The 27,264-nt window shown below is 38.3% G+C and overlaps 2 protein-coding genes across 4 annotated transcripts in view; one reads left to right on the top strand and one right to left on the bottom strand.

Moving 5' to 3' along the window:
• The window catches only part of dgkab (diacylglycerol kinase, alpha b), a 31,323-nt gene extending 10,743 nt beyond the window's left edge, over positions 1–20,580 (bottom strand). For both annotated transcript variants that reach the window (XM_052610386.1, XM_052610384.1), the window contains exons 1-23: positions 20,385–20,580; positions 19,873–19,969; positions 18,710–18,786; positions 18,211–18,355; positions 17,581–17,655; positions 17,362–17,411; positions 17,200–17,274; positions 16,428–16,544; positions 16,221–16,338; positions 15,340–15,428; positions 14,061–14,171; positions 13,808–13,897; positions 13,618–13,692; positions 11,837–11,910; positions 11,600–11,674; positions 11,436–11,521; positions 6,446–6,535; positions 5,533–5,693; positions 5,364–5,428; positions 5,159–5,249; positions 2,306–2,480; positions 1,793–1,913; positions 535–595 (exon numbers count right to left, since the gene is read on the bottom strand). In XM_052610386.1, the coding sequence (XP_052466346.1) occupies positions 535–595; positions 1,793–1,913; positions 2,306–2,480; positions 5,159–5,249; positions 5,364–5,428; positions 5,533–5,693; positions 6,446–6,535; positions 11,436–11,521; positions 11,600–11,674; positions 11,837–11,910; positions 13,618–13,692; positions 13,808–13,897; positions 14,061–14,171; positions 15,340–15,428; positions 16,221–16,338; positions 16,428–16,544; positions 17,200–17,274; positions 17,362–17,411; positions 17,581–17,655; positions 18,211–18,355; positions 18,710–18,786; positions 19,873–19,945 (2,094 nt within the window). In that variant the 5' untranslated portion in view covers positions 19,946–19,969; positions 20,385–20,580. The remainder of the gene's footprint in view (positions 1–534; positions 596–1,792; positions 1,914–2,305; positions 2,481–5,158; positions 5,250–5,363; positions 5,429–5,532; positions 5,694–6,445; positions 6,536–11,435; positions 11,522–11,599; positions 11,675–11,836; positions 11,911–13,617; positions 13,693–13,807; positions 13,898–14,060; positions 14,172–15,339; positions 15,429–16,220; positions 16,339–16,427; positions 16,545–17,199; positions 17,275–17,361; positions 17,412–17,580; positions 17,656–18,210; positions 18,356–18,709; positions 18,787–19,872; positions 19,970–20,384) is intronic.
• Positions 20,581–20,685: 105 nt separating this feature from the next.
• LOC128022650 (SOSS complex subunit B1-A) lies at positions 20,686–25,006 on the top strand. 2 transcript variants are annotated; one of them, XM_052610402.1, is made up of 7 exons: positions 20,686–20,830; positions 21,157–21,268; positions 21,933–22,071; positions 22,313–22,384; positions 22,615–22,690; positions 22,789–22,837; positions 22,977–25,006. In XM_052610402.1, exons 2-7 carry the CDS (start codon positions 21,190–21,192, stop codon positions 23,150–23,152), a joined length of 591 nt encoding a protein of 196 aa, XP_052466362.1. In that variant the 5' UTR covers positions 20,686–20,830; positions 21,157–21,189; the 3' UTR covers positions 23,153–25,006. The 2 variants fall into 2 exon arrangements, with proteins under 2 accessions (XP_052466362.1, XP_052466361.1); XM_052610401.1 differs by having other exon boundaries at positions 20,708–20,937.
• The last annotated feature ends 2,258 nt before the right edge of the window (positions 25,007–27,264 follow it).

Below are 27,264 nucleotides of genomic sequence, written 5' to 3'. Positions count from 1 at the left end.
GGCCAACATCGAGCAGAAACTTATGACTGTATGCGTGCTTAAAGTCAGTGGGACGCGATGAAGACATTCAAAACACTGTGACTCATGAGACAAAAAATATTAAATCGCCATTATGACGAGAGAGAGAAGCCGCTGCTTGTGGAAGCTTTTTTTTAAGCAAGCAAATACTCAAAACTTTAGGATTTAATAATTATTGCAGCGAATACCTGTTTCTGGTATGTTTGCCAACCTTTTTTTTTAACCCTAACTGATGCAGTGTGTAGCTTTTAATTTCTCAAACAACCTTGTTCATATGCCAGAAATATGTTAATTACTGCAATAATGATCCATTCCTAGACTCTTCCAAATACTCGTCCAAATAGTGACTTTTTTGACCAGATACCCACATTTATAACATACTATTGATGCATAATTAAACATTTCAATTAATGAAAAATCACTGTAAACAAATGAATATTGACACACTATGACAACTTAGATGCATACAAATCTTCACAGATCACTGTCATGTAGGTTGTCCAAACATAGACTTACTGTGCATGGAGGCTGCATCCACGGTTCTCCATCAATCTGCATGGGCAGAGTTTTATATGTTCTAGAGAAAGAGAAGAAAAATCAATGCTCTATCAAGCACTGCAGCTCAACATACAGTATCAACTTATCAAATAACTTGAAATCTACAATCTTTATTGCAGTACAAAATATATTAAAATACATTTAATTAAATATCATCTTGCTTAATCGTATGAGGGGCCAACTTGATGCATACTTGATGCATTCATTGGTGTTTGTAAAAAGTTTTTCGATAATACATATGAAAAATGTTCACTAACGTTAATCAATCTATTCATTTCACTAGTGCTGTAAACCTTTTCAGTAATGCATATTAATGCATTTTACAAATGTTGATCAAAGTGTTAAATGATTAGTTCACTTTCAGAATGAAAAATAACTGAGAATTTACTCACCCAATGATATCCAAAATGTTCATGTCTTTCTTTCTTCAGTCGCAAAATAATTCAGTTTTTTCTCCATATAATTGACTTCAAAGGGGACCAATGGGCTGAAGGTCCAAACTGTACTTTCAGTGCAGCTTTAAAGGGCTTTACACAATCCCAGCCGAGGAGTAAGTGTCTTATCTATTAAAACGATCATTTGTAAAAATATTTAAATATGAAAACATTTATATACAAATGCTCGTCTTGCACTAGCTGACTTCACGCATTATGTAATCATGTTGGAAAGGTCTCGCGTGATGGAAGCAGATGAACTGACCTAGTGTTTGAAAGTCAAATGCCCTTAAAACAACAATGTTCAATGATTTTTGAGGAAAGTTTGAGGAAAAAATGAGTTTTTCACCCTACCCTACCTTTCTGAAACTTTTCTACACTGATGAAGAGCTAAACACATACAACTTTTCCAACGTGATTATGTAATGTCTGAATTTGCAGACACACATCGTGGAACTAGTGCAAAACAAGCATTTGTGGTTAAAAAGTAAATACATTTTTATTCTTTTTAGCAAATGACCCATCATTTTGCTAGATAAGACCCTTATTCAGCGGCTGGGATCATGAAGAGCCCTTTGTAATTTGGACCTTCCAAGTCCATTATATGGGGAAAAATCCTGGCATGTTTTCCTCAAACACATTAATTTCTTTGCGACTGAAGACATGAACATCTTGGATGACATTGGGGTAAATTATCAGGAAATTGTAATTCTGGAAGTGAACTAATCCTTTAATTTCACTACAATTTGTAAGAGGCTTTTCTATTCAGCCCCTCATATTACCTGATAGTGATGTGAGCAGCCTGAACCAGACGATGTGCTTTACTCTTCAAACCAGTGTAAATCTGACCCATTTCCACAACACTCTCCAGTCCCACAACCTCCAGGAGTTTATCATTCATACCTACAAGTATAAATTGCATTTAGTGTAAAAGACTATCATAATTGATAATCGTGACATTTTGCCAGCAAGGGCATCAAACAACCATGAATTTGACAGTATTTGGAAAAAAATTAATGACTCTTATTAATAGAAACCTGGTGTTAATGCGAACACACTGGTTCATGTTATTTAAAAGAAAAAATGTTTATTCTTATTGTAAAATGTAATCACTTGCTGTGAAACAACTTTCTTTTTCAACTGAATTCACATTGGGCCATTTATTTCATTCCCCTTAATAAATGCAATACATTTATTAAGGTCAACAAATAATGGTCAATTTTGCCTCTCAAGTAAACACCTAACCTAAGAATTGTGGGCAATTTCTTATTAAATTGTAATAAGAATTAGCTTACCCTGTGAGCACATCTCAAGTGCATCAGGATCAACAGTGACCTCTTGCCACTTCTTTAGTTTCCCATCACTCTTTGTTTCTCCCCACAGGTTTGAACCGCCGTGCATGCTGGGAATGTTCAGGACAGCAATGCCCTCCAATGAGAGTCTGCTCAGTTCAACTGAAACTCGACAACACTACGGTGACATTGACACTACAGCTCATTTTGAAATATCTCACTGAGAGTAAGACATGTGAGAAAAATAAGACAAAAACAACTATAGACCCTTTTAGGGCCAGTGTCACAATTACGTCACAGCGCTAGACAGAAGCAAAACAGAGGGAAAACTGGAGGCGGCCAATTCAAACCAGCACATATTCGGCTATATAAGGTGCTTAAAATATCATCTTGTTGTGATGTTGGGTGCCAGAATCGATGGAGTACAGGCTCTAATTAGAAATTTTATTGCATACCTGCTACTGTTTCCAAACAAAAAACTGCAGACAGCTGTTGTTTAAAAACACAATAAAACGAGTGGACTGGACAGAAACAATCGGCAAAAATGCTTGTGTTTGTAGCACTCACTTCTTATCAGAAAAGGTTACATAAAGTATCGTCTTTTGTTGTTTTGGATTATGGTATGTGTTATGCGTCTAAAGATTTCTTATGCATCTCACAACATGCAAGAGTAGCCTATGTCCTGTATGAAAGTCTGTGCATGTGTGTAAAACAACAAACTGATGATTATATGTTTAATCATATGTAATTTTATATACATTGTGACTGATTGTGCCTGGAATTTTATGAACTTGGTTCTTAACAGAAAGTTTAAAATTTGAATTGTTTTCTAGAAAATATTCACATCTTACTTTAAATGTGCTGTATGTAATGTAAAGTTACTGTAAGGTCACTTAAACTTACATCATTTGCAGGAGGTATACTTTAAAATAACTATTTGTCCATTAAATGCACACATCTTCAAATAACATATCCATCACATTAAATGTTTAACTTCTTTGTGTATTTTGGCCCATTACACTCTCGTGTAGCTGTAAAAATAGTTGCTTGAAATATATACATCTTCATGACTAGACAGACACAGGTGAGCTTCTCTTTATTACACACGTTGGGTTTGTGTATCAGGTGTAATCCTGTCAGATCGTCCATTCAGCGAGTCAGTGTGTACGAGTCTGGTTTCATCTGTTAAAGTTAACCATTACAAATAACCTTATACCTTACATATTTAGGTAAAATCTGATTTTCTCTGGTCACTGTAAAAAAAAAAAAAGCTAACAAAACTTCAAAGCTAGCATTAGTGAAGCAGTCAGAGAATCTTTCTGCCTCCACAGAAAAACGTCACACTGGTTACTAACCGAAAAGGGGTCTATGTTAAGAAACTTTCTATCAGAACAAGAATATTTATTTTTTATTTTTTCAGGGCAAGCTGTTTAAAGTTGTAACTTACTTTTCAAGTCGTTTCATGTATCCTTTTTTTCTTTCTCAGAATTGTTTTACTCCTTACACATTAAAGGCGCAATATGTAATTTTTCTGCTTTAAAAATAGCAGAAATATATCTATGTTATATATATTTTTTAGTTGTGAACTTACATCATCCCGACAGTTTCCACGAACTTTCAAATCCAGAGAAAATTATAGTTTAATTAGAAGACACGGCACGTTTCTTTATTTCCATTTTGTCGCCCGTCTATGACGTCATATAAACTTTGACCCCTCTAGTTTATCTAACTTCCTGGTAACCGCCAAATACAAAGGTGAACAGAAACAAAGACGAGACGAAGAAGAAAAAGTAGTAGCCTTGATCGAGACTATTATATTTTATATTTATATTCGTATTTAAACCTCAATCAATAACTTAGTTATGGATCATGATTATGCTTTGCCTGCACGTTCTGTGAAGCGCAAACGTATGGGTGAAATAAATGACCCGAGATGGTTTTGGGACAAGAGAACGGGTAAATATTGGAGTTGCATTTCCAAGATAGAGAGAGCTTCGTGACAAGCTGAAACTACAGAGAGATGCCGAACTCGCTTGCATTCTGATAAACAGGTATGCATCCATTCAGCTAACTGTATCTATCCGTATATTTTGTGAAACGATGATGTCTTGTGTAAAACGCAGACGGACGAGCTCTCATGTAAATCTACATTTGTTCTATATCTAGCTGAATAAAGTAGCTTCAAATGCAGTTCTCTAACTTGTTCGATATCATAGTATAATGTAATTACAATTATTAACGAAAGGTGGCCGTGTTTTTTAACATATATTACTACTAGCTAGATGGAATATTGACTTCATAGGGGTCTCATAATTCATATAGACGGTTTCATCGGGCGCACGCGCCTGGACCTAAGTTAACCTCCGGTCTGTGTTGTGTATATCGGTCTGGCTGCGGTGCCTTCGACAAACGCAGTTAAAGGCAAGGTGATGAGTAGACTGAAGTTGGGCTCGGGTGGTTGTGCTGTGGGATGTGTTTCACATACATTTATTTATTTTTGGAGACTCACCACAATTTTAAAACTGATCTTTTTTTCAAAAAGGCATCATTGAGTAGTAGATTGTGAACAACAGGTTGTTCAACAAAGTCTTGATCACGTTGATAAATGAAATGCCTTTTATAATTCCGTATATCAAATATAATACCATAGGCTTTAAAGGGTTAAATAAGCTATAAATGTCATGTGATTGAAGGATCCTTACCAAAATAACATGTATGACATGTCCTGCAAAAACAGGTGTGTTAAATCACCTTCTTTTTCCAAAACATTTAATAACTTTGTTTGTAGAATTTATAGTGAGAAAAGTCAGTGGAAATCCTGTGCAACTATTAAACAATCACCTCAAAATCATTTACCTCAATGGTGAGACATTCCTTGAGGTTCCTGCAGGAAGCTGAAATGGTCTCATGTGTTGCGAGTTGAAAATACCACAGCTTATTTCTGGCTCTTTCATGTCAGAAAACAGATAAATGTAGGACAGTTAGAACTAAACTAAGCAATATATGCAAAAACTGTAGTCAAAACACAACACAATGTACTAAGCACATTTCAGATCCTTACCTACTGTTGAACTTCTGTGGATTCTTCTCTCTCATAATGTGAAACTGGTGTGCTATAGATGCATCCTGTTGAAGGAACCACCAAAATTATTGACACAAATACAATACACCTGCAAAATACAGAGCCAAATGACTCAAAATCCATCAAGAGGAAATGAAAAGGGCCTCACCACACCAAGAGAGAAATAGTTGTTAATGATGTCGTTAGGCACCGGGTCACCCTCGTCTGCCGAATCTGCTGGAATGACTTGCAAACTCCAGCGATCCATCTCTACCAGTATACTCTCTTCAATCTGCTTGATGATTTCTGTCAGATCAGTGCCTTCATATCCTGTGTAATACAATCCAAATTAAAGAAATTAAATTATTGAGTACCACAGCATCAACCATGTGACCAGTGTTTTGCCAGCGACCAATTTTATCGGAGGGCCCTCCAGAAGTACAGTAAGGAAATGTACAGTAAATATTACTTGTATTATTCCCTATCAGCTGCTATTTACATTTCAATTCAGCATAGTGTTTTATTCTAGAGTCTTATTAGGTACAGTAATCGGTCACTTCAGTTTCCCAACTCAGTTTTCAAGCTGATCGAGGCAATTTCTCACACTGACCAACAGAAATCAGCTTGATTTGAAAGTCATTTCTTTGTGAGCTATGTTTCATAAAACACTATACCACTGATAAAGGAATTTGTTTTATTAAATTTTTTCTTGCCGGCACCTTAATAGCTCAATAGCTGGGGCTGAAATATGTACAAAGTAGATACTACATTTGGTTTAAAACTTACTTTTAAAAAAGTATGTCCCATAGAGCACGGATAATATGAATTCAGTTTGTGAGAGTTGGCAAATCATGCTTTGTTTCTTGAAAGTGTTACAGTAAACAAAGTTTTGTTGCTAATATTAGTAGTAAGAACTCTGGCTATGTAGACAGAAGTTCTCATGTAATATCAACATAGCAGCACCTAAGATAGGACAACTCATTCAGTGTAACATCATACATTATCGGCATGAGAGAGCATGTGGAAGTACCCGACTGATACAGAACGTGTTCATGGACAAGGCTTTTTAAGAGAAGACTCACCCCCACCCCAGTGCAGACACCGCGCCAGATCATTTCCTGTCCCAAGTGGAAGGATTGCAACCGGAGGGCGAATCGCCATATCAGCTTTATCTGAAGTAAAAAACAAAACGACAGGTCTGCTTCAATTAACTCATTTAATTAAGTATTGCATTGTTAAAAACTTAGAAATATATACTGTACATTTATTGCATTTATTCTGTTCAAAATGTAATGAAATGCAAGTGGTGACATATCATTACTTCCATACTGCAATGTATATTTCTTAAATTAGATTAAAAAGAGGAATATAGGGTGGGACTTTATTGAAACAAAACAGGTGAGGTGAAAACAGAACGGCTAGGACTAAACAGTGGTGAGATGGAAAAAGGCCGTGAAGATATAATAGTCTTTGCAGATGGAATCGGCAACATGAAGAACACAACAGGAATACTCAAGCAAACTTGACAAGGCAACATGAACACAGAGATGAGAATGACTGGATGAGTGAGATGCAGAATACCAGGTAAGTTTAACAGGTGAGAGTCTGTAACAATGTGTGCACAAGCAAGTCCATACGATGAGCGAGACCATGTTAAATAGCATCCTTGATTGGTGACAGGTGTTGCTGAACATGGACTGTGACTGAGGGCGAGAGTCTGGTGAAGTAGTGACAGTACCCTCCCCTACACAGACCACTCCAGAGGACCAGAACCTCAGATGTCTGGGCTGACCTCGTCCATGCAGTGAACCGAGGCGATGAACTGTGTAGAAGTTGTTCAGTATGGGTTGAAACAAGGATATCACTTCGAGGTACCTAGGAACTCTCCTCGTGACTGTAACCTTCCCAGTCGATCAGATACTCCAAATGATTCCTGGGACACGGGGAGATCTCACAGACAGCACGGCCGGCCCAAAATCCAGAAGCAGCACCGGAGGGGCATCGTAGGCCCACCAAACTCAGTGAAGCAGATAAGGCTTGAAGAGTGACACATAGGGTGCTATCATACACCCGGCGCAATGCGACGCTAGTTTCAGTCAGGTGCTGTTCACATTTTCCTCTCCAGCGCCACGTCGTTTAATTAGCAAATGCATTTGCCCACATTTTTGCGCCCATGGGCTTGCTGGTCTAAAAAAGTGGTGTGTTCAGGCGCATTCCTGGCGCTTTGCTATTTTAAGGAGCTGAAACTAAACTACGCCATAAACCAACTCCTGGTCTAAAGCCTGGCGCAATGTTTTCTCTTTGTTATTTAAAGAGCGTGCTAGTATAGGTGGGTCCACAACACGACACGAACACACTGCTTCTTAAACACAGGGAGCACAGCAGCACACAAACATGACAAATATAAAATATTAAAGCATTGCAATGCATAAGATTTTTTTGTAGGCTATATATATATATATATATATATATATCAAGTCAAGTCTGCTTTATTGTCAATTCTTCCACATGTACAGTATATACATACAGAGAATCAAAATTGCGTTACTCTCAGACCCTCGGTGCATACAGATAACTGTCACAGTGTCTGGTTTGTGTCCCCTGGTTAACCACTAGATGTCCTCCTTCCCCAAAGTGTCTGTCACTTCCTGACCCCCCCCCCCCCCACCCCCCACGGAGACCTTGTAGTATACACGCAAATTCTTAGTCTTGTTTTTGCCGGTTTGTTTTGTGTCTCTTCGTGTTTGATTGCTACTTTGGTTTTAACCCCTGCCTGGACTGGATAACAATTTTGGATTACCCCAATAAAAGACATACCTGCACTTGGATCTCTCGCTGTGTTTTCCTGTGTCCCGATCATGACAGAAGGACTCCGTCACACACGAGATCCAGCGGTATGTCTTTTGATGTTTCTTCCCCAGCCACCAAGCGGGAGAGAAGAAGTCAGTTTGAGGGAACCCGCCTGGTCGTGTTTCGTGGGACCAGGGGAGGTCGCAGAGAAGTGAGTGGTCGAGAAGAGATTCAGCATCGCTCTCCACCATGGCCCCCTATCGACCCGGGGCTCGTGTGGGATGGATCGGAGCAACCGTCTCACCATGGCGGACGGAGAAGGGAGAGGAAGCGCACGTCGGCTGAGCCAGTGCCACTGCCCATGATGGCCCCAAGTCCAGCACCACTGCACAAGATGGCCGCCAGCCAAGCGCCACGAGGCAAGATGGACGCCAGCCCAGCACCACAGCACAAGATGGCCGCCAGCCCAGAGCCACTGCGCAGAATGGCCACCGGCCCAGCGCCGCTGCCCAAGATGGCCACCAGCCCAGCACCACTGCCCATGATGACCATAGGTCCAGCGACACTGCACAAGATGGCCGCCAGCCCAGCGCCACGAGGCAAGATGGCCGCAAGCACAGCGCCACAGCACAAAGTGGTCGCCAGCCCAGCACCACGATGCAAGATGGCCACCAGCCCAGTGCCACTGCCCAAGATGGCTGCTGAAACATTCTTGTATTATTTCTCTATGCTGTCTAGCATCCTAGAGATTCCAAAGACTGTTCACGTCACGTCTGCTGAGCCAGCGCCACAGTACAAGATGGCCGCCAACCCAGCGCCACTGCCCAAGGTGGCCGCCAGCCTGGAGCCACTGCAGAGGATGGCAGCTATCGTTGACTTTCCAGAGTCGAGTCAGGTTCCCATTGACCCTCCAGAGTTGAGTCAGATTCCCGTGGACCCTCCAGAGTCGAGTCAGGTTCCCGTGGACCCTCCAGAGTCGAGTCAGGTTCCTGTGGACCCTCCAGAGGCGAGCCAGGTGCTCGGGGGCCTCCAGAGTCCGGGCTAGTCACCGTTGACCTTCCAGAGTCTGGGCTAGTCGCCGTTGACCTTCCAGAGTCTGGGCTAGTCACCGATGACACTCCGGAGTCAAGCCAAGTCACCGGTGAAATTCATGGACAAAGGCAAATCACCAGTGTTCTTCATGGGCAAGGTCAAGTCACCGACTATCTTCACGGGCAAAGACAAGTCACCATTGATCTTCTCGAACAAATGCAAGTCATCAATGATCTTCTCGAACAAATGCAAGTCACCAATGATCTTCATGAACAAATGCAAGTCACCAATGATCTTCATGAGCAGAGTCAAGTCAGCATTGATCTTCTGGAATCGGTCTTGACCACATGGATGTGGTGGTCTTCTGCTCTGCCCTGGGGGGCTTCGGTCTCGACCACACAGACATGGTGGTCTTCTGCTCTGCCCTGGGGGACTTCTGTCTCGACCACACGGATGTGGTGGTCCTCTGCGTCTCCCAGGTGGGCCCCGGTCTCGACCACATGGATATGGTGGTCTTCTGCTCCACCCTGGTCTCCTGTTATGTTGTTGTTGTCGTTGTTTTTTTGTTTTTTTTCACTTCCTGTCCCTGTTCCCCTCTGTGAGCCTGGCCCTCCGTCCCTCCGTCCCTCCCCCTGATCCTCCGCCGGTCCACCTCCCTCCTGGTCTCCCTGTTTTCTGTTTGCACTTCTGGTCTCTGTTCCCCAATTTACATGTTCCTCTTGTCTCTGGTTTCCCCATTTTAACTGGCCCTCCGTTCCTCCCCCTGATCCTCCGCCGGTCCACCTCCCTCCTGGTCTCCCTATTTTGTGTTTGAACTTCTGGTCTCTGTTTCCCCAATTTACATGTTCCTCTTGTCTCTGTTTTCCCCATTTTACCTGGACCTCCGTCCCTCCGCCTGAGCCTCCACCTGTCCACCTCCCTCCTGGTCTCTTGTTTTGTCAGTCTCATCTTGGAGCGTGTGGTAGCCGCTCCGTAGAGAGGGGGTATTTTCACAGTGTCTGGTTTGTGTCCCCTGGTTAACCACTAGATTTCCTCCTTCCCCACAGTGTCTGTCTCTTCGTGTTTGATTGTTACTTTGGTTTTGACCCCTGCCTGGATTGGATAACGATAAGACATACCTGCACTTGGATCTCTCGCTTGTGTTTTCCTGTGTCCCGATCATGGCAATAACATTAACAGTAGAGCCTAAAAATCTAGATCAAATATAAAATGTAGATACAACTATACAATAAGGTAATGTAAAAAAAAAAGACATATCATAAAATTAAAGTTAAATAAAGCAGCACGAGGAACGCTCCTTTTCATCTCGGAGACGCGTTCTGTCTTTGCTCTTGCCAAATTCAGCTGTGTAAATAGCCAATCCGTCATGGCACGAGCACAACAGGCTCTTAAAGGGAATGTAAGATGAGACTAAAAAAACGCCCAAAAAACACCCATTAATCATTAAGAGAATAGGGACAACCTGTTTAGACCATGCGACCGGGCGCGCCAAACATTTTTTCTGTCATAAAAATTGCAAAAGTGGATTTGGACACGCCCTGAGTGCCCCTCCGACAAACGGAAAGGTGATTGGTTGATTTGTCTCATGGACCGATATAGCGGGGTCTTATTTCCTTGGAGAAACAAAAATGCATAAAAATTTTCAATGGAACCCGTTGCTATTTGTGGCCCTAAATAAAATCTCACAGGAACCTCCATTTTTTCAACTTCAAATTTGGAACATAACTTATTTAGATATAAGGCTTTAATTTATACCAATTTTAAAGTAAAATCTGTTATGTAAAATATTTATAATAAATAATCAATAATCAAAAATAAAAATATTGCATATTTTATCTACAGTACATTTACACTTCTATAACTTTTTGATACTAAATAATAAAAAAAAAAAAAAAAAAAAAAAAAAAATATATATATATATATATATATATATATATATATATATATATTGCAATAATCTGCTGATTTTCTTCTTTAAAAGAGACCAACCTTAGGTATATATTCCAAAGTGTTCATAAATTACATCAGTTTAGGTTTGGTTATTGCACTTTAATGCTTTTTTTTAAAAAATGGGGAGTGAAAGGGTTAAGGTTCATGCACTTTACCAAATAAACTATGATAAAAACATCAAAAGCTGATTAAACAAATGGGTATAGGTTTTAATGGGAAACAAAATACAATGTTCATAAATAAAATTGTGTGCATAACATGACAAATCTTTGGATTTGTGAATAAATTTGTGTTTCTCACCAATAGCATCTAAAATCCACCCAACAGTGCCGTCTCCTCCACAGACCAGGACTCTGCATTTAAGAAGATTTTGAAAGAACTGGAGCCTGAAATGCATACACATTCATATGAGTTTTTGAACTGAATCCATAATGGTGTTTGTCCACATTATTTATAAAACATACCCTGGATTTGGCCCACCACTGTCAAGATTGAACACCTGTCGTGGGTTTAGGAGGTACTGAAACTTTCTCAAAACTCTAAGACAAACCAGAAAATTACATTAAGCATGTAACTTTAAATGTACTTACATAAATGTAAAAAAAAAAAAACATTGTTGTGGTCTTGACCATTTTAGGACACTAAACAGCCATCAGTAACTGTTTTAATGAACAGTTCTTAAAGTCAATAGAGAGTATAACCTTTTTCCCTGTTTTCCGCCACTCTTTAGATTTACAAAGACCAAAAGAGGGGTTGTGTCATTCACAGGAAATATCTAAGTAGACAGAGTAAATACACATATAAACAGAGTGGAAAATGATAACACTAAAGCATAGGCATACACATTTATCATAAATTTTGTATTACAAAAACACAAACAGTGGTGCAGAATTCAGAATTTTCTATATTTCTGCATAAATATGACCCAAAAGATCATAAGATTTTCACTCCAAAAGCAAGACATGTAATGGTCCGTGAGGATGCAAAGGACCCCAGGGTAACTTCATAGCAACTAAAGGCCTTTCTCACATTGGCTGAAGTCCACCTTAACACTGAACAACCATGTTGTGCTTGGCAGAGCTGTAAATTTACATTTATGCATTTAGCAAATATCCATTTATCCAAAGCGACTTACAGTGCATTCACGCTATGTTTTTTTTTTTACCAGTATTTTTAACTGTAAGCAGAAAGCCACTGCTCTCCAAAAAGAACATTACTGCCCATCTGCAGTTTTTAAAGATCATGTGGACAAAGCCAGAGAACTACTGGAGAAATGTTTAATGGAGAGATGAGACCCAAATGGAAATTTTTGGTTTAAATGCGAAGTGTAATGTTTTGAGAATGGAAAACTGCATTGCAGCATAAGAACCTTATCTCATCTGTGTAACATGGTGGTGCTAGTATCAGGTTTGGTGTATAGGTTTGGGCTTGTTTTGCTGCATCTGGTCCAGGACAGTTTGCTATCAATGCTTTTAATATCCAAATCTGTTAAAGGATTTTTAGGCTGCATTAATTAGGTAAACCGGAACCGGAAACACTTCCCATAACACCCGATGTACTTGCTACATCATTAGAAGAATGGCATCTATGCTAATATTTGTCTGTTTCTCTCTTATTCTGAGGTCACCGTAGCCACCAGATCCAGTCTGTATCCAGATCAGAGGGTCACTGCAGTCACCCGGATCCAGTACGTATCCAGACCAGATGGTGGATCAGCATCTAGAAAGGACCTCTACAGCCCTGAAAGACAGCGGAGACCAGGACAACTAGAGCCCCAGATACAGATCCCCTGTAAAGACCTTGTCTCAGAGGACCACCAGGACAAGACCACAGGAAACAGATGATTCTTCTGCACAATCTGACTTTGCTGCAGTCTGGAATTGAACTACTGGTTTCGTCTGGTCAGAGGAGAACTGGCCCCCAACTGAGCCTGGTTTCTCCCAAGGTTTTTTTCTCCATTCTGTCACCGATAGAGTTTCGGTTCCTTGCCGCTGTCGCCTCTGGCTTGCTTAGTTGGGGTCACTTCATCTACAGCGATATCGTTGACTTGATTGCAAATAAATGCACAGACACTATTTAAACTGAACAAAGATGACATAACTGAATTCAATGATGAACTGCCTTTAACTATCATTTTGCATTATTGACACACTGTTTTCCTAATGAATGTTGTTCAGTTGCTTTAACGCAATGTATTTTGTTTAAAGCGCTATATAAATAAAGGTGACTTTGACTTTGACTTTAAAGAATGGTTAAAGATGAACAAAGTGAATGTTTTGAAATGGTGAGTCAAAGTCATAGGAGGAAACCCACAAACATCACAGAGTAGAAGTGCATCTGTACTGAGGACTGGGATAAAATTTCAGGACTGTCTGATAATCTTTTGGGTAATATTTATGCAGAAATACAGAAAAGTCTGAAGGATTAACAAACTTTAAAGCACCACTGTTCAAGATTGGTTTACATGTAAATGTCTACTTGCCTGCAGAAAGTGTCCATCTGAATTTATGTTTGCCAGGTAATTTTCTCCGAGACTATTTCCTGAACTAGAGTCCATCTATAATTGAACATGAACATAATAGTTATAGCAAAACTGTCTATATATCAACAGAAGCCAAAACAACAACAACAAAAATAATAATATTTTATATTGTTCTAGTGTTGTTGCTTACAGCACATATGGCCCATGGTGGAAGGATGTGATGCTGTAATAGTCCACAGTCACAGTGTGATGAGCCCAGAGGAACACAGTCACTGTGGCGCTACATTCATCATCACAAGCAAAAAAAACATCAGCACCTAAACATACACTGTATACAGTACCAGATCTCTCCTAATAAAACAAACAACTAAATAAATCAAGTCTTTAAGTCACATGTTTGCTTTTAATACTGACGGGCCTGGATACAATTAATCTGTACTCACCATGCGATGACACCACGCGCAGCTCTTTCCTGTGAGCATTTTAATCTTTTTGTGGCAAATCTCACATTTGTTGGAGTCACAGTCAGCACTGATCCAATCGTGAACTGAACACTGGTGAAGGGGGAAAAATAGGACAAGCATTACCTTGCATTAAAGAAATAGTTCAACCAAAATCTGTGAATCTAAATTTGGTGAAAATGCACTCACCCTCAGGCCAGCCAAGGTAGAAGAGTTTGTTTCTTCATCTGAACAGATTTGGAGAAATGTATCATTACATCACTTGCTCACCAATGTGTCTTCTGCTATGAATGGGTGCCGTCACAATGAGAGTCCAAACAGCTGATACTGAGCATCTTGTGAAGCAAAAATTTTGTTGTTTTTTCAAAATCATAGATTTTTTTTTTAACATCAAATCATTGCTTTCACCTAAAATATATTCCTCTATCCACAAAATCGATATCTCCTGTGATAAAGTCATCTGATCTGAATCAGGACAGAAATACGGTGTGCAAAGATCAATCACCGTTTACAAGCAAAAACAGTCAAAACTCATTCTTAAACAAAAATGTCAGTGGATTTTGATCAGAGAAGAAAACAGGATGGACTTTTTCACTAGAGGAAAAGTTATTATAGATAATAGACTTATATATTATATAATTATAGACTTATATTTTAGCCAAAAGCAACAGTGTAAATGTAAAAATTCCTTAATGAAGGATTTGTTTCTTACAACCACACAGCTTTTGGCTTCACAAGAAGTTAATTGTTGGACTGGAGTCCTGTGGATAACTTGTGCTGTAAAGGACAGGTTTATAATAAAATACACTGGTTACGGACAGATGTATTGAGACCTTACACTTGTGCACACATATATTTCTCTTCTGTAACACACCTTGTAAACACCGTTTTAAATTGCGCTATATAAATAAAGCTTGACGTATTATCAGATGGGCTGTCATTCTGACGGCACCCATTCACTGCAGAGGATCCATTGGTGAACAAGTGAAGGAATGATACATTTCTCAGAATCTGTTCCCGTGAAGAAACAAACTCGTCTTATGTTGTGGATGGTCTGAGGATGAGTACATTTCCATTTTCATCTTTTAGGGAACTCTTGCTTTAATGCCTTTTTGTGAACAACTTTAACACATAATTAGCATAAACGTTACACAATACAGAACATAATGTGATATTAGCAAATATTAGCATGCAGGTGTTACTGTATTGTCATTTATGAACTGTGCAGCTATTAGATGTACTTTTTTTTATCATTTCTCACCCCAATCTCTGTTTTGGACCTGACAAAGGTCCTGACACACGGTGTGTGGTTTTTGTTGGCACAGCTGCTGTGGACAGTGTATTTGCAAACTAGAAATCAATAAAAGAAGAGGGCAACACTGACAATGTCAATTAAAAAAAAGACACAATGAAGAAAGTATACAAAGTCACTAGACAAGGGTATTCTTAATATGCTTTGAAATCAGACAAGACAAGGCCGTACATATGAGTGACATGACATGACATACAGTCAAGTACGGTGACCCATACTCAGAATTCGTGCTCTGAATTTAACCCATTCAACACATGCACACACACACACACACACACACGGGTTCGGTGGCTTGCTGGCCGAGACTCAAACCCACAAACTTAGGGTTAATAGTCAGTGTTAACTCAGGGTTAACTCTCTAAACACTAGGCCACGACTTCCCCCAAGTGTTAATTGCACATAAAGGCCAAAAATGTCCTACAGTATCCAATGAATAGTCACTAAATGTTGGGGCTCTTGAAATGGACAATGGATAATGAGAGAATGTGTATAAAGGCCCCTTCACACCAAAGACAATCGATAACCATAGTTGATATTGTTCTGAAATAGTAAGATATAGTTATGATACCAATATTGTTTTAAATGTAAAAGAAAAGTGAAGTCCACATCACAACTATAATGATAATGGCACATATGAATATCATTGAAATCCCTTCCGCAGTATTTTTTTTCCAGCTGATGAACAATAAAAACACTGACAGCCAATCAGAATGCATTCTGCATTAAAGAGCTGGAGCTTTTAAAGCGGCAGAACAGACCTTAAAGCTGTGCATCAATATTAAAAATATGCTCATTAATTAAATATAAAAGATTATCATTAATAAACTCACAATTGCATGACAAGCCCTGTTTTCGCAGGCCCAACATCATGCTGTGACAGACAAAGCAATACGTGGGTCTGTTGAAGTTCTTCAGACGCCAGACATGTTGGCCATCTTTTTCAGCTACCTGAAGATAATGTGGAAAACAAAAAACAGTATAATGAATTCCACACCATAAGATTACACATTCATCTGCATATGACAAAGATTATTCACCTTTAATCCAAGCAGAACCAGTAGAGGAATGTTGTTCAAGCCGCCTTGTATCCATTCTTGTTGGGATAAAGTACCACTGCTGTCAATGTCTATGGCTTTCAGCGTGTCTCTAAGCACCTAAGAAAATGAACAATGAATAAAACAATTCAAATATACTGCCCTTGTATTAGTGGAAAATGGTATAATAAGACAGGGAACTTGATGTGCATGGAGGATGATGGGCTTCAACTGCCAAGAGAAACAGCTAAAGCAACAAAATCAATAAATAAAGGAGAGCATGACATGATTTAACACGTTATTGATGAATGAATTGTAAATGGTGGATGGATGTTGTTTAAAGAGAGAATGGTGACTTAGCAGAGAACAGCCATGTTATAGAAAGAGAAAGATGTGACATAAAGATATGATTATAGATTTTGATTAAAGGTTCAAATGTTTATAAAACATATGGCTAGATGAATCATTCACAACTATCACAGTAAAAATCAAGAAATAGGGTACATCCTGTGTGCCAGCTTCAAAGACAGCTTTATATAGTAGTGACTGAAACCTGCATCTCTGTATAACTGCTTTGAAATAATGCACATGATTTAACTTGACTTTAAATGTTTCCTTTCCTTTAATGTAATAGATATTTTAAAAGCAGAAAATCAGAGACTACTGAAAATAAAATGCTAGGCCATCACTGTCACGAACTAACTTTGAAAACACAAAAGCAATATCTCTGAAGCAGTAAAAGCTTCTGAAACAGTTACTGGTGTGTATGAATTACTGGCTTGAGTTCGGTCACATCCCATCCAAGGTATTCTGCAGCTTGCATCATCTGTGTGACCATTTTGTCAACTTCCTTTTAAACAAACATAAACAGAAAGTGTGAAAGAGTGTAGCATTAAATAGAAATATTAGACATATAAAGAAGTATGTTTGCTGTTACCTTGCTATCAAGATGTCCATTGTCATCTTTATCATATAATTTGAAGGTGTCTGCCAAATAGGTGTTATATAAATAATAAATTCTTTGCATGTAGACTACATTTAATTACACTTAAAACAACTGGCAAGTTTATACAATAATTTAGATGTTTAAAAATGATTCAACACATTGTACATTATAAATGGTATTAGTGATATTATCTGCTAGAGAATGTCTTACACTCCAGTTTGTCTCGTGGATTTCCATCCTCTAATATGGAGAAGTAACAAGATACAGCTTTAAGAGAGACACAGCCTGAAAGAGATCGACAGCAAACAAATAACACTAAACATCAATGATCACCACAAACAAATGTGTTGCTATTTATGTCATTTGTCTTTTTTTTTGCAGTGAAAACCCACAATGAATATGTTTTTTGCACCATTTAATGACAGTTAAGAACACAGTTATCTACTATAAATATATTTTTGTCTGCAAAACGTTTTGTGGACTCATGCAGAAGGCAACAGTGGCACCAGCACAGAAATAATTATAATACAGAAGGGAGTCACAGATGCAGATGCTTGCACACTGTCACTGATTGTACCTTTTAAATGATAAATGCATATTATTTTCCCTAAAAATAGCACTGTCAGGTATGGCATTTATTCATAACATTAAAAAAGTGCATGTGCCGTAGAATATTATCATCTTGCCTCGTGCACTTGACACGTATTCTGTATGTAAGCAAGGCATTCGATCTCTTACGAAGTTTTAAAGTGAAGAGGTTAGACAATACACAAGTATATTTTGCAACATTTACTGAAATAATGTAGTTCAATGTGACTTGTTAAAAATGAAGCAGCTAACCGTCTCTGGTGTGAGGACATTGGTCAGGACAACACTGCTCAGACCTTTGGAAATACCAGTAGAGACGCTGGCAGAGATCAGCTGGGAAATCTTCTACCTCAAGATAAGTCTTGAGGAACAGAGAAAATCCTGCAGCATCTATGTGCTTTAGTGAGGAAAATGTGAAGAGAATGTGTCATACCACACATTTACCGACTGAGAGACTGTCATGTCTTTCCAAACCTGTGATAATGTTGTGTTGGACCCCACTGACTTTCAGTGTATGGGCAAGAACAGACCAGAATCAGAAGAAAGTTATGCAGGTTTGGAACAACATGAGGAATGAATGAATGAATTTGCTGACTAATTGAATGATTTATTCATTCAGAGAGTAAACTATCTGGCTAAATATCAAACAGTAACCCCCCAAGCTTCTCATATAATTTTTAACGTGATGATTATATTTTTCATTGACAAATGAACTATTGGGGAGCCAGCGGAAAGTTACGGTCAAGCTTACATCTCCAAACCTGTGATGGACCAGCTTTCCACCAGCGTGAAATTCCTTCATCGCATCTTTCACCTTTATCCTGCTGTCTAGGAAATTCAAAACAAAGAAGAAAAAAAAAGAAAATTTAAACAAGCAAATAAATAATGAAAACCTTATTTAAGCTTTAATTTAGAATGTTCTTCTTAACTTAATCTTCTAAATTCTTCTTGATCAGCTGGTTTTCTCAGACCACATTGCTAAAACTGTCTGATCCTGCAGATTTGCTTCAAGATTCAACATCAAGAAGATCAAGCCCTTTCTTTGGGAACATGCTGCACAACTCCTTGTTCTAGCTCTTGTTCTGTGGCTGGACTATTGCAATGCTCTCTTGGCAGGTCTTCCAGCCAATTCTATCAAACCTTTACAATTAATTCAGATTAATTTTTAATGAGCCAAAAAGAATACACGTCACACATCTGTTTATCAATTTGCACTGGCTTCCAATAGCTGCTCGCATAAAATTCAAGGCATTGATGTTTGCCTACAAAACTACCACTGGCTCTGCACCCATTTACCTAAATTCGTTACTTCAGACTTATGTGCCTCTAGAAGCTTGTGTTCTGCAAGTGAACGTTGCTTGATTGTTCATCCCAAAGAAGCACAAAGTCACTTTTACGGACTTTTAAATTAAATGTTCCCTTCTGGTGGAATGACCTCCCCAACTCAATCCGAGCAGCTGAGTCCTTAGCCATCTTCAAGAATCGGCTTAAAACACATCTCTTCCATCTTTATTTGACCCTTTAACTTTATCACTCAATATTCTAATTCTATTCTTAAAAAAAAAAAAATCTACCTACCTTTTTAATTTCTTTTTTTATTTCTATTTTCTTTTCATTTATTATGTGTGTGTGTGTGTGTGTGTGTGTGTGTGTGTGTGTGTATAAAAATCCCATGCTACGTGTACTGTGTTAAGCTAACTGAGACTTGTTATAGCACTTATATATCATTGCTCTTTTTGTTGTTTTTGATTGCTTCCACTGTCTTCATCTGTAAGTCGCTTTGGATAAAAGCGTCTGCTAAATGAATAAATGTAAATGTAATGTAACTTTGATAATAGAACAACAAGATATATATTCTGAGTCAGTGAATGTTTATCATAATGTTATTGATGGTGGTTTATGAAAGATACTTACACTCTATATACTCTTGCAGCTGAATGAAGTCAACGGGGCTAATCTCATTTTCTAAAGCAGATTCTGTGGTCATTTTGTAAGTCTTAAGTCCCTCGGCCTGAGAAAAGAGGACGGAAAAAGGTCAATATACATAATTAGACCGTACTGTACAACTAGCCTAGCTACTTAGAAATAAATTATATTATACAATGATGCTTTTTTGTGTGGCAAACTGCAGTAGCCCAATCTTTGGTGTGTTACAAGATCGTCATTTCCACATGATAATAATTACAGTAAGCTGCACTAATTTACACTGTGCTGAAAGTTACTGTACAACCACAGTAGAGGAGCAAAACACAGAAACAAGAAACATGGTATTACCATGTTAATGCTATTTTAACGCATAAAGCATACAAAATCGATAAATTCGTTTGATGGACTTGAAAAAAGTAATGTTGCAAATATATTAATAAATCCCGAGTTGCTCTAATTAATGACATTTCTAATTTGATACTTATTTTAATAGATCTTACCTTAAAAAGTCGCAAATTCACTCGAACCAAATGAATGAGGGATTAAATGCCCCGTTTTAACGCGTTAAGTGCAGTTTAGATATCTATAGTATGTGGATTAACGCGCATCTGAATTACATAAAGTTCACAAGAAGGACTGTAACGTTACAGATCAAACCTCTAAAAGCGTAGCTGTAAACACGTCATCATTTTCGCATACGTTTGACACATTTTTCACATTTAATTTGCAGATAATTCATCTGTCAAATTATGCATATGTTGTGCAGGTCGTATACGTGCGGATAATGGCGTCATTACGTACGGAAAACATTGCGTCATGACGTTTTAGCGAAAAAAACAACAACAACGTCAACCACTGTAAGCGGTAGTTGAATGTCCACGTTCACCGTGATGATTGACAGCAGTCTGTGGTCAAAACATTCAGCGCCTAAACAAGATCGCGAGCAGTGAGTCTGTTCAGGATTATTCACACAAAGTGCTGCAGATGACGAGAAACAGTAGGCTACTATTAAAACAGAAAACAGTCAGTGCGGCCATAGCTCAGAGCTAACCAGTAAGTGTTTGCATTAGTTTCCTGCTTTGAAAATCTGCAGGATTGTTGATCAGCTGTCAGTGTTGCACGTGCATGTGTCGTCACATTGAAATTAACATTAGTTTGACAAAAAAAAAAAATATTTGCATACATGCATCGTTAATTAGTACACGACATTACATGTCATTTGAAAAAGTGAGTGCAGATGCATCAGATGTGGACTGACATGTTGTGTATCAGGTCTTGCAGGATTTGGGCAGAAGAAGACTGATCATGAGCACAGAGACTCATGTGAAGGACATTAAACCTGGACTCAAGAATCTCAACGTCATCTTCATCGTGTTGGAAACAGGTGGCCGAACAACACATTACATGAAAGTGGAAGAACTAAAGAAAGACACAATGATAATAATTACACTTCAGTAACACAGATTATTTAGTGACCCACATATTAGGAAAACCAAAAGCATTTTATCATACAGTGAACCAGCAGTAGCAGTCCCACACTGTTGAATTTCAAGAATAAATGGATTGCATCTAATGGATTAATGTATGTATAGTAGCTTTTATATCCTTGTGCTTTAATATTTTCATATTCATCATGTACGCATGGTACTCCTTTGAGTTTGCGCACTTTTTGTCTTCATTTGGCTTCGACAATTAGTAACTTTTTAAAACATGTTTAAGTATATTAAGTAATATAGTATAAATCAAAAATCTATGAAATTTAACTGCAGATGTGGATCCCAGAGTTTTACAGTAAAAAATTCTGTAATTTACAGTAACTCTATATATTATTAACTGAAATAGCATTAATATACCACATTACTGTTTGTTTTAAAATAATCTATTATAATATTATGACAACCAGCATTATACAGGGGGTGAAAACATGACTCTAAAATAATGCAATAAACATTAATTTAACAACATATGATGTAACACAAACATCTAATGTACACGGGAATATCATAGTTTTGTTTTTTACTGTAAGTGATCATTTCTTCTCATTCAAGGACGAGTGACGAAGACCAAAGACGGCCATGAGGTGCGCACATGTAAAGTGGCTGACAAGACGGGCAGCATCAGTATTTCGGTTTGGGATGAAGTCGGTGGCCTCATCCAGGCTGGTGACATCATCAGACTGACCAAAGGGTGAGACTGTGTTTGATCAGGGATGCGCTCTCAAAGTCCAGCAGACGTTTGCTTTCTCATAACACACATTCATTCTGCAATAATATAAACATTCGATTAATTCGACTGTTTCTATTATTGTTTATAACAATAGTGAACAGTTTTATCATTTGATAGTAAATATCACTAAAACTGTTGTTATACGAGACTAAAAGTTTACAGTCTACAGAACTATTTACAGTATATGTGTATTTTGCCGCAGTTATGCCTCAGTTTTTAAAGGCTGTTTGACGCTGTACACTGGAAGAGGAGGTGAACTACAGAAGATCGGAGAGTAAGTTATTATTTAATTATTCATTTTTTGTTAATAGCAGTATAGTTATCATTATAGTTATCATGGCAGTATAATTATTTCAATATTAAATGTTTTGCATTAAAAAAAAACTATAATATCACTATGAAAAATACAGACAATATACACAAATTGACAAAAATATGGTATATACAGTATGTATTAAACTTAATCTTGCCCAAAATATTAACGTTTTGTATCCAATTTGTAAGATTCTGCATGGTGTATTCAGAGGTGCCAAACTTTAGTGAGCCAAATCCTGAATATTTGGCCCAGATGAATAAAACGGTATGTCTAGATGGATTTCTGCATTAATAATTAATCAAATCCTTATTTAAAACTGTGGGTCATGGTAATAGTTTTTTGTTTTTCTTGTTGCCCATCAGGGACTCAATGACCAGAGCAACACGAACAGCAGCGCTGGTGCACCTGCAGGTAGAGTTATATACGGCAACATCTGCTTTCTGCCACTAGCCTGAACTTTTATAAGAATTATAAATCCTTCAGGGTTCCTAGTTTATGTTATATAATCTTTCAATATGCTGGTCCACATACATTGTTTTACTCTTTGAAGGGAATGACACCCCCAATGGAAATGGGGTGAATTCTCAAGGCTCTGGCAACTCTACTAATGCACAGCCGGGTGGACGAGCAAGTAGTGGGAACGGAAACCGGTCGACACCAAGTCCAGGTGTGGGAGGAAGCTCCGTAAGCAACGGCAAGGAGACACGGCGAACGGTCAAAAGATGATTTTGTTCGATCATGAATCAGCATACAGTGATCATTTAATGATGGATGTCAGCAGCTATTTGTCATGTCTCATTTGAAGACATGCATTGCTAAACTTTGACCTTAATGCTTTCATATATATATATATTTGTTTAACTCTATGGATTGTCAGGTCTTGTAAAATCACGTGTTTTGAGGTATTGATCAGTTCCTGTTTTTTCTTGTTTTAAACTCTCCAGAATGAACACACTAAGCTATTGTAGTTTTTCTAGTCCAACTTCTGATTGTAAGTCAACATTTGATGATCAGTTTCAACATGAACATTCAGTTAATTATTAAAATGCCAGGGTTGTCATCTAAAATAAGCCTTAGCAGGTAAATGAAACCAAAAAAGAGGTACACCAACAAGCAGATGAGAAAAATGGAAAGAGAGCCAGCAGCTGTCAAGATCTGTAAGTTATAGACCCCAGAAGTTTTGAACATTATACGGCAAGGCTGACACATTTCCATGAAAATTAGATAAGCGTCCTGTGATGAGTTTGAAAAGTAAGAGCTTAACAGCTGAGGATTTTCCCAGGCAGAAATGTGAAACTATGTCATCAATGATCACAGTTTGATAAGAAAGAGCTTTTTGGGTTCCTAAAAAAATCTGATGTTCCACATGAGACCCACTCCAGAACTGTTTACAGTAAATACCATTGTGACTGTTGTCCATCACAGAAAAGCCAAATAAAAAGAAGCTGTGATAAAATGTAATCATAAAACACTGAAAACATGCAACCATTACACCTTTTTTTTTTTGTGCAGATCTTTTGCCAGAAAATTCTGATATATAAATAAAAAGGATGAAAAAAAAATTGAAGGTTTGTTTCACCTTTTTTTTTTCCTTTTTTTTTTTTTATGCTTTGCTGATAGGACATTGCCAAACATTGCACAAGATTAGATGAAATAGTGTCTAAAGCACTGAATGTTCAAAGGGGAACGCTGCAGCGTTTTGGTTGCCGTTCCCTTCTCTCGTTTGTTTGTCTGAACTATTGATGCTTCTGTGTGAATGGTTTTGGAGCCTTTGAAGACTTTTCATGTTGTTTTACTTTATTGTGATGTGGACTTATGCTTCACCCATTGGATTATTTATTTAATTTTTGAGTATTTGCTGCTGGACCCAACTCTCTTACTGCCCTGTACCCTGAGGTTGATGTTGGTGTGGATTCCTCCTGCATGTCCTGTAAGGGATACTCCATCCCAAAATGAACATTTTGTCATTAATCACTTACCCCCATGTCGTTCCAAACCTGTAAAAGCTTTGTTCGTCTTTGGAACACAGTTTAAAATAGCCGCGCCACAAGGATACGCTGTTTTCGTTCAAATCAAAGAGTAAATAGACGCAGAAAACGTATCATTGTGGTGCAGCTGACACAGAAGAGCGTGAGCTGTCTGCGTTCAGCTATTATTCTCTAAAATAGTGCTATAGTGATGTGGAGAGACAGAGGAGACAAATTGGTTAATAAAGTCGTTATTTTTGTTTTCTTCACATACAAAAAGTATTCTTTTTTCTAAACAAGGCCATGGTTTTATCTGACATCATTGTGGAAGAAAAACTCATCCTTTTTGTGTTTAGTTGAAACATGGCACAAACAGCCGGATGGTTTTCTTTTTTAATGAACTTATTCCTGTTGGCTGTGGGTTATTTGATCTCCCACGATCCTCTGGGAGAGGTGGGGTATCATTGTATTGTACAATCAACAACACAGTTTGAGTCCCGTAGCTGTTTAATTCATTTGAATGTCTAGTTTAGAGTGTTTCTGAGTCCCAATCTACAGCTATAGTTAAAGTCTACAGGCCTCCTAAGGCAAATAAAGACTTTTTTAATCAGAATTGACTGATCTTTTGTTTTACCTGTGCCTCAAGTTTGAGAAAACCCTTTAAAAATCCATAGACAAAAAGGACTCTGCATTAAGAGAAGACTTTTTGTCTTTGCTGGAGTGCTGTTTTGAATCAGTTTGTTGACTGCTGTACACATTACAAAGGACACACCTTCGATCTCAAATCCATTGTGTGTGTTGTCTACCATTGATTTAGAGTTGCCATCTGACTGTCTTCTATATGAATCTGCCTCTTGTTAAAATCTCCTCTCTTCGTGTTTTGACATACCATAAATGGACATTAATTGAGCTCTCTGACTTTTTCAGTTTTTACTGATTCTTCTTTGAGTAGTTTCTCTTCATCTGATCCTCTGAAGGCCAAGATTTCTAAGTTAAATTCTGTTCTCCTGTCCGGCCTGGACTCATTTGCTCCTTGAAAATCATGCTGTTTCATTTGTATGTACCGCTCTTTGGTATAACGATGGTTTGTGCACATGAAGACATTTTATCGTAAGATAGAGCGTTTCTCTGGTCTGACTGTTCATCATCAACCAGATCTGACTTTTTTAAAGATAATTCACAACAATCAAAGAAATGGAAAGACAGCTGTTTAATTCTGTCAAATGGTCTATTGACAATCTAAAAATGACGGTTGTTTTCATCAGTTACAACTAGCATTATACTCGCTTTAAGATAGAGCAGACAAATATATTAAATATTGCAGTAAGATTACATTTACATTACATTACATTACATTATATTTGAATGAATTATAGCATTTAATTGAATTAAATGTTGAGTGAGAAAGGGCTCAAATGTTAAATAGGGGCAATGTAAAAAAAAAATAATTATAGGTCAAAAGTTTGGATACATTACTTTTCTATACAGGCGCTGGTCATCTAATTAGAATATCATCAAAAAGTTGATTTATTTCACTAATGCTATTCAAAAAGTGAAACTTGTTTATTATATTCATTCATTACACACAGACTGCTATATTTTAAATGTTTATTTTAATTTTGATGATTATAACTGACTTTTGGGAAAATCCCAAATTCATTATCTCAGAAAATTAGAATATTGTGAAAAGATTCAATAGTGAAGACACCTGGTGTCACAGTCTAATCAGCTAATTGACTTAAAACACCTGCAAAGGCCTTTAAATGGTCTCTCAGTCTAGTTCTGTAGGATACACAATCATGGGGAAGACTGCTGACTTGACAGTTGTCCAAAAGATGGCCATTGACACCTTGCACAAGGAGGGAAGATACAAAAGGTCATTGCAAAAGAGGCTGGCTGTGTGTCCACGCACATTAATAGAGAGGAGAAGGGAAGGAAAAGATTTGGTAGAAAAAAGTGTACAAGCGATTAGGGGATAACCACACCCTGGAGAGGATTGTGAAACAAAACCCATTCGAAAATGTGGGGAAAATTCACAAAGAGTGGACTGCAGCTGGAGTCAGTGCTTCAAGAACCACTACACACAGATGTCTGCAAGACATGGGTTTCAGCTTCACATTCCTTGTGTCAAGACACTCTTGAACAACAGACAGCGTCAGAAGCGTCTAAAGACAAAATGGACTGGACTGCTGCTGAGTGCTCCACAGTTATGTTCTCTGATGAAAGTAAATTTAGCATTTCCTTTGGAAATCATGGTCCCAGAGTCTGGAGGAAGAAAGGAGAGGCACACAATCCATGTTGCTTGAGGTCCAGTGTAAAGTTTCACAGTCAGTGATGGTTTGGGGTGCCATGTCATCTCCTGGTGTTGGTCCACTGTGTTTTCTGAGGTCAAAGGTCAACACAGCCATATACCAGGTAGTTTTAGAGCATTTCATGCTTCCTGCTGCTGACCAACTTTGTGGGGATGCAGATTTCATTTTCCAACAGGACTTGCAGGACCTGCACACAGTGCTAAAGCTACCAGTACCTGGTTTAAGGACCATGGTTTCCCTGTTTTAATTGGCCAGCAAACTCGCCTGACCTTAACCCCATAGAAAATCTTTGGGGTATTGTGAAGAGGAAGATGCGATATGCCAGACACAAGAATGCAGAAGAGCTGAAAGCAACTATCAGAGCGACCTGGTCTCTCATAACACCTGAGCAGTGCCACAGACTGATCAACTCCATGCCATGTCGCACTGCTGCAGTAATTCAGGCAAAAGGAGCCCCAACTAAGTATTGAGTGCTGTACATGCTCATACTTTTCATGTTCATACTTTTCAGTTGGCCAAGATTTAAAAAAATCCTTTCTTTGTATTGATCTTAAGTTAT

This window comes from Carassius gibelio, chromosome A11, assembly GCF_023724105.1.
Source record: "Carassius gibelio isolate Cgi1373 ecotype wild population from Czech Republic chromosome A11, carGib1.2-hapl.c, whole genome shotgun sequence".
Taxonomy (NCBI): domain Eukaryota; kingdom Metazoa; phylum Chordata; class Actinopteri; order Cypriniformes; family Cyprinidae; genus Carassius; species Carassius gibelio.
This window is presented reverse-complemented; position numbering and strand designations above follow the sequence as displayed.

Excerpts from the sequence above, each read along its gene's own strand:
- LOC128022650 (XM_052610402.1), top strand. The coding sequence starts at position 21,190 with ATGAGCACAGAGACTCATGTGAAGGACATTAAACCTGGACTCAAGAAT. Across the intron at positions 22,385-22,614 it reads GAACTACAGAAGATCGGAGA|ATTCTGCATGGTGTATTCAG; the intron begins GTAAGTTATTAT and ends CCAATTTGTAAG. Across the intron at positions 22,691-22,788 it reads TGGCCCAGATGAATAAAACG|GGACTCAATGACCAGAGCAA; the intron begins GTATGTCTAGAT and ends GTTGCCCATCAG.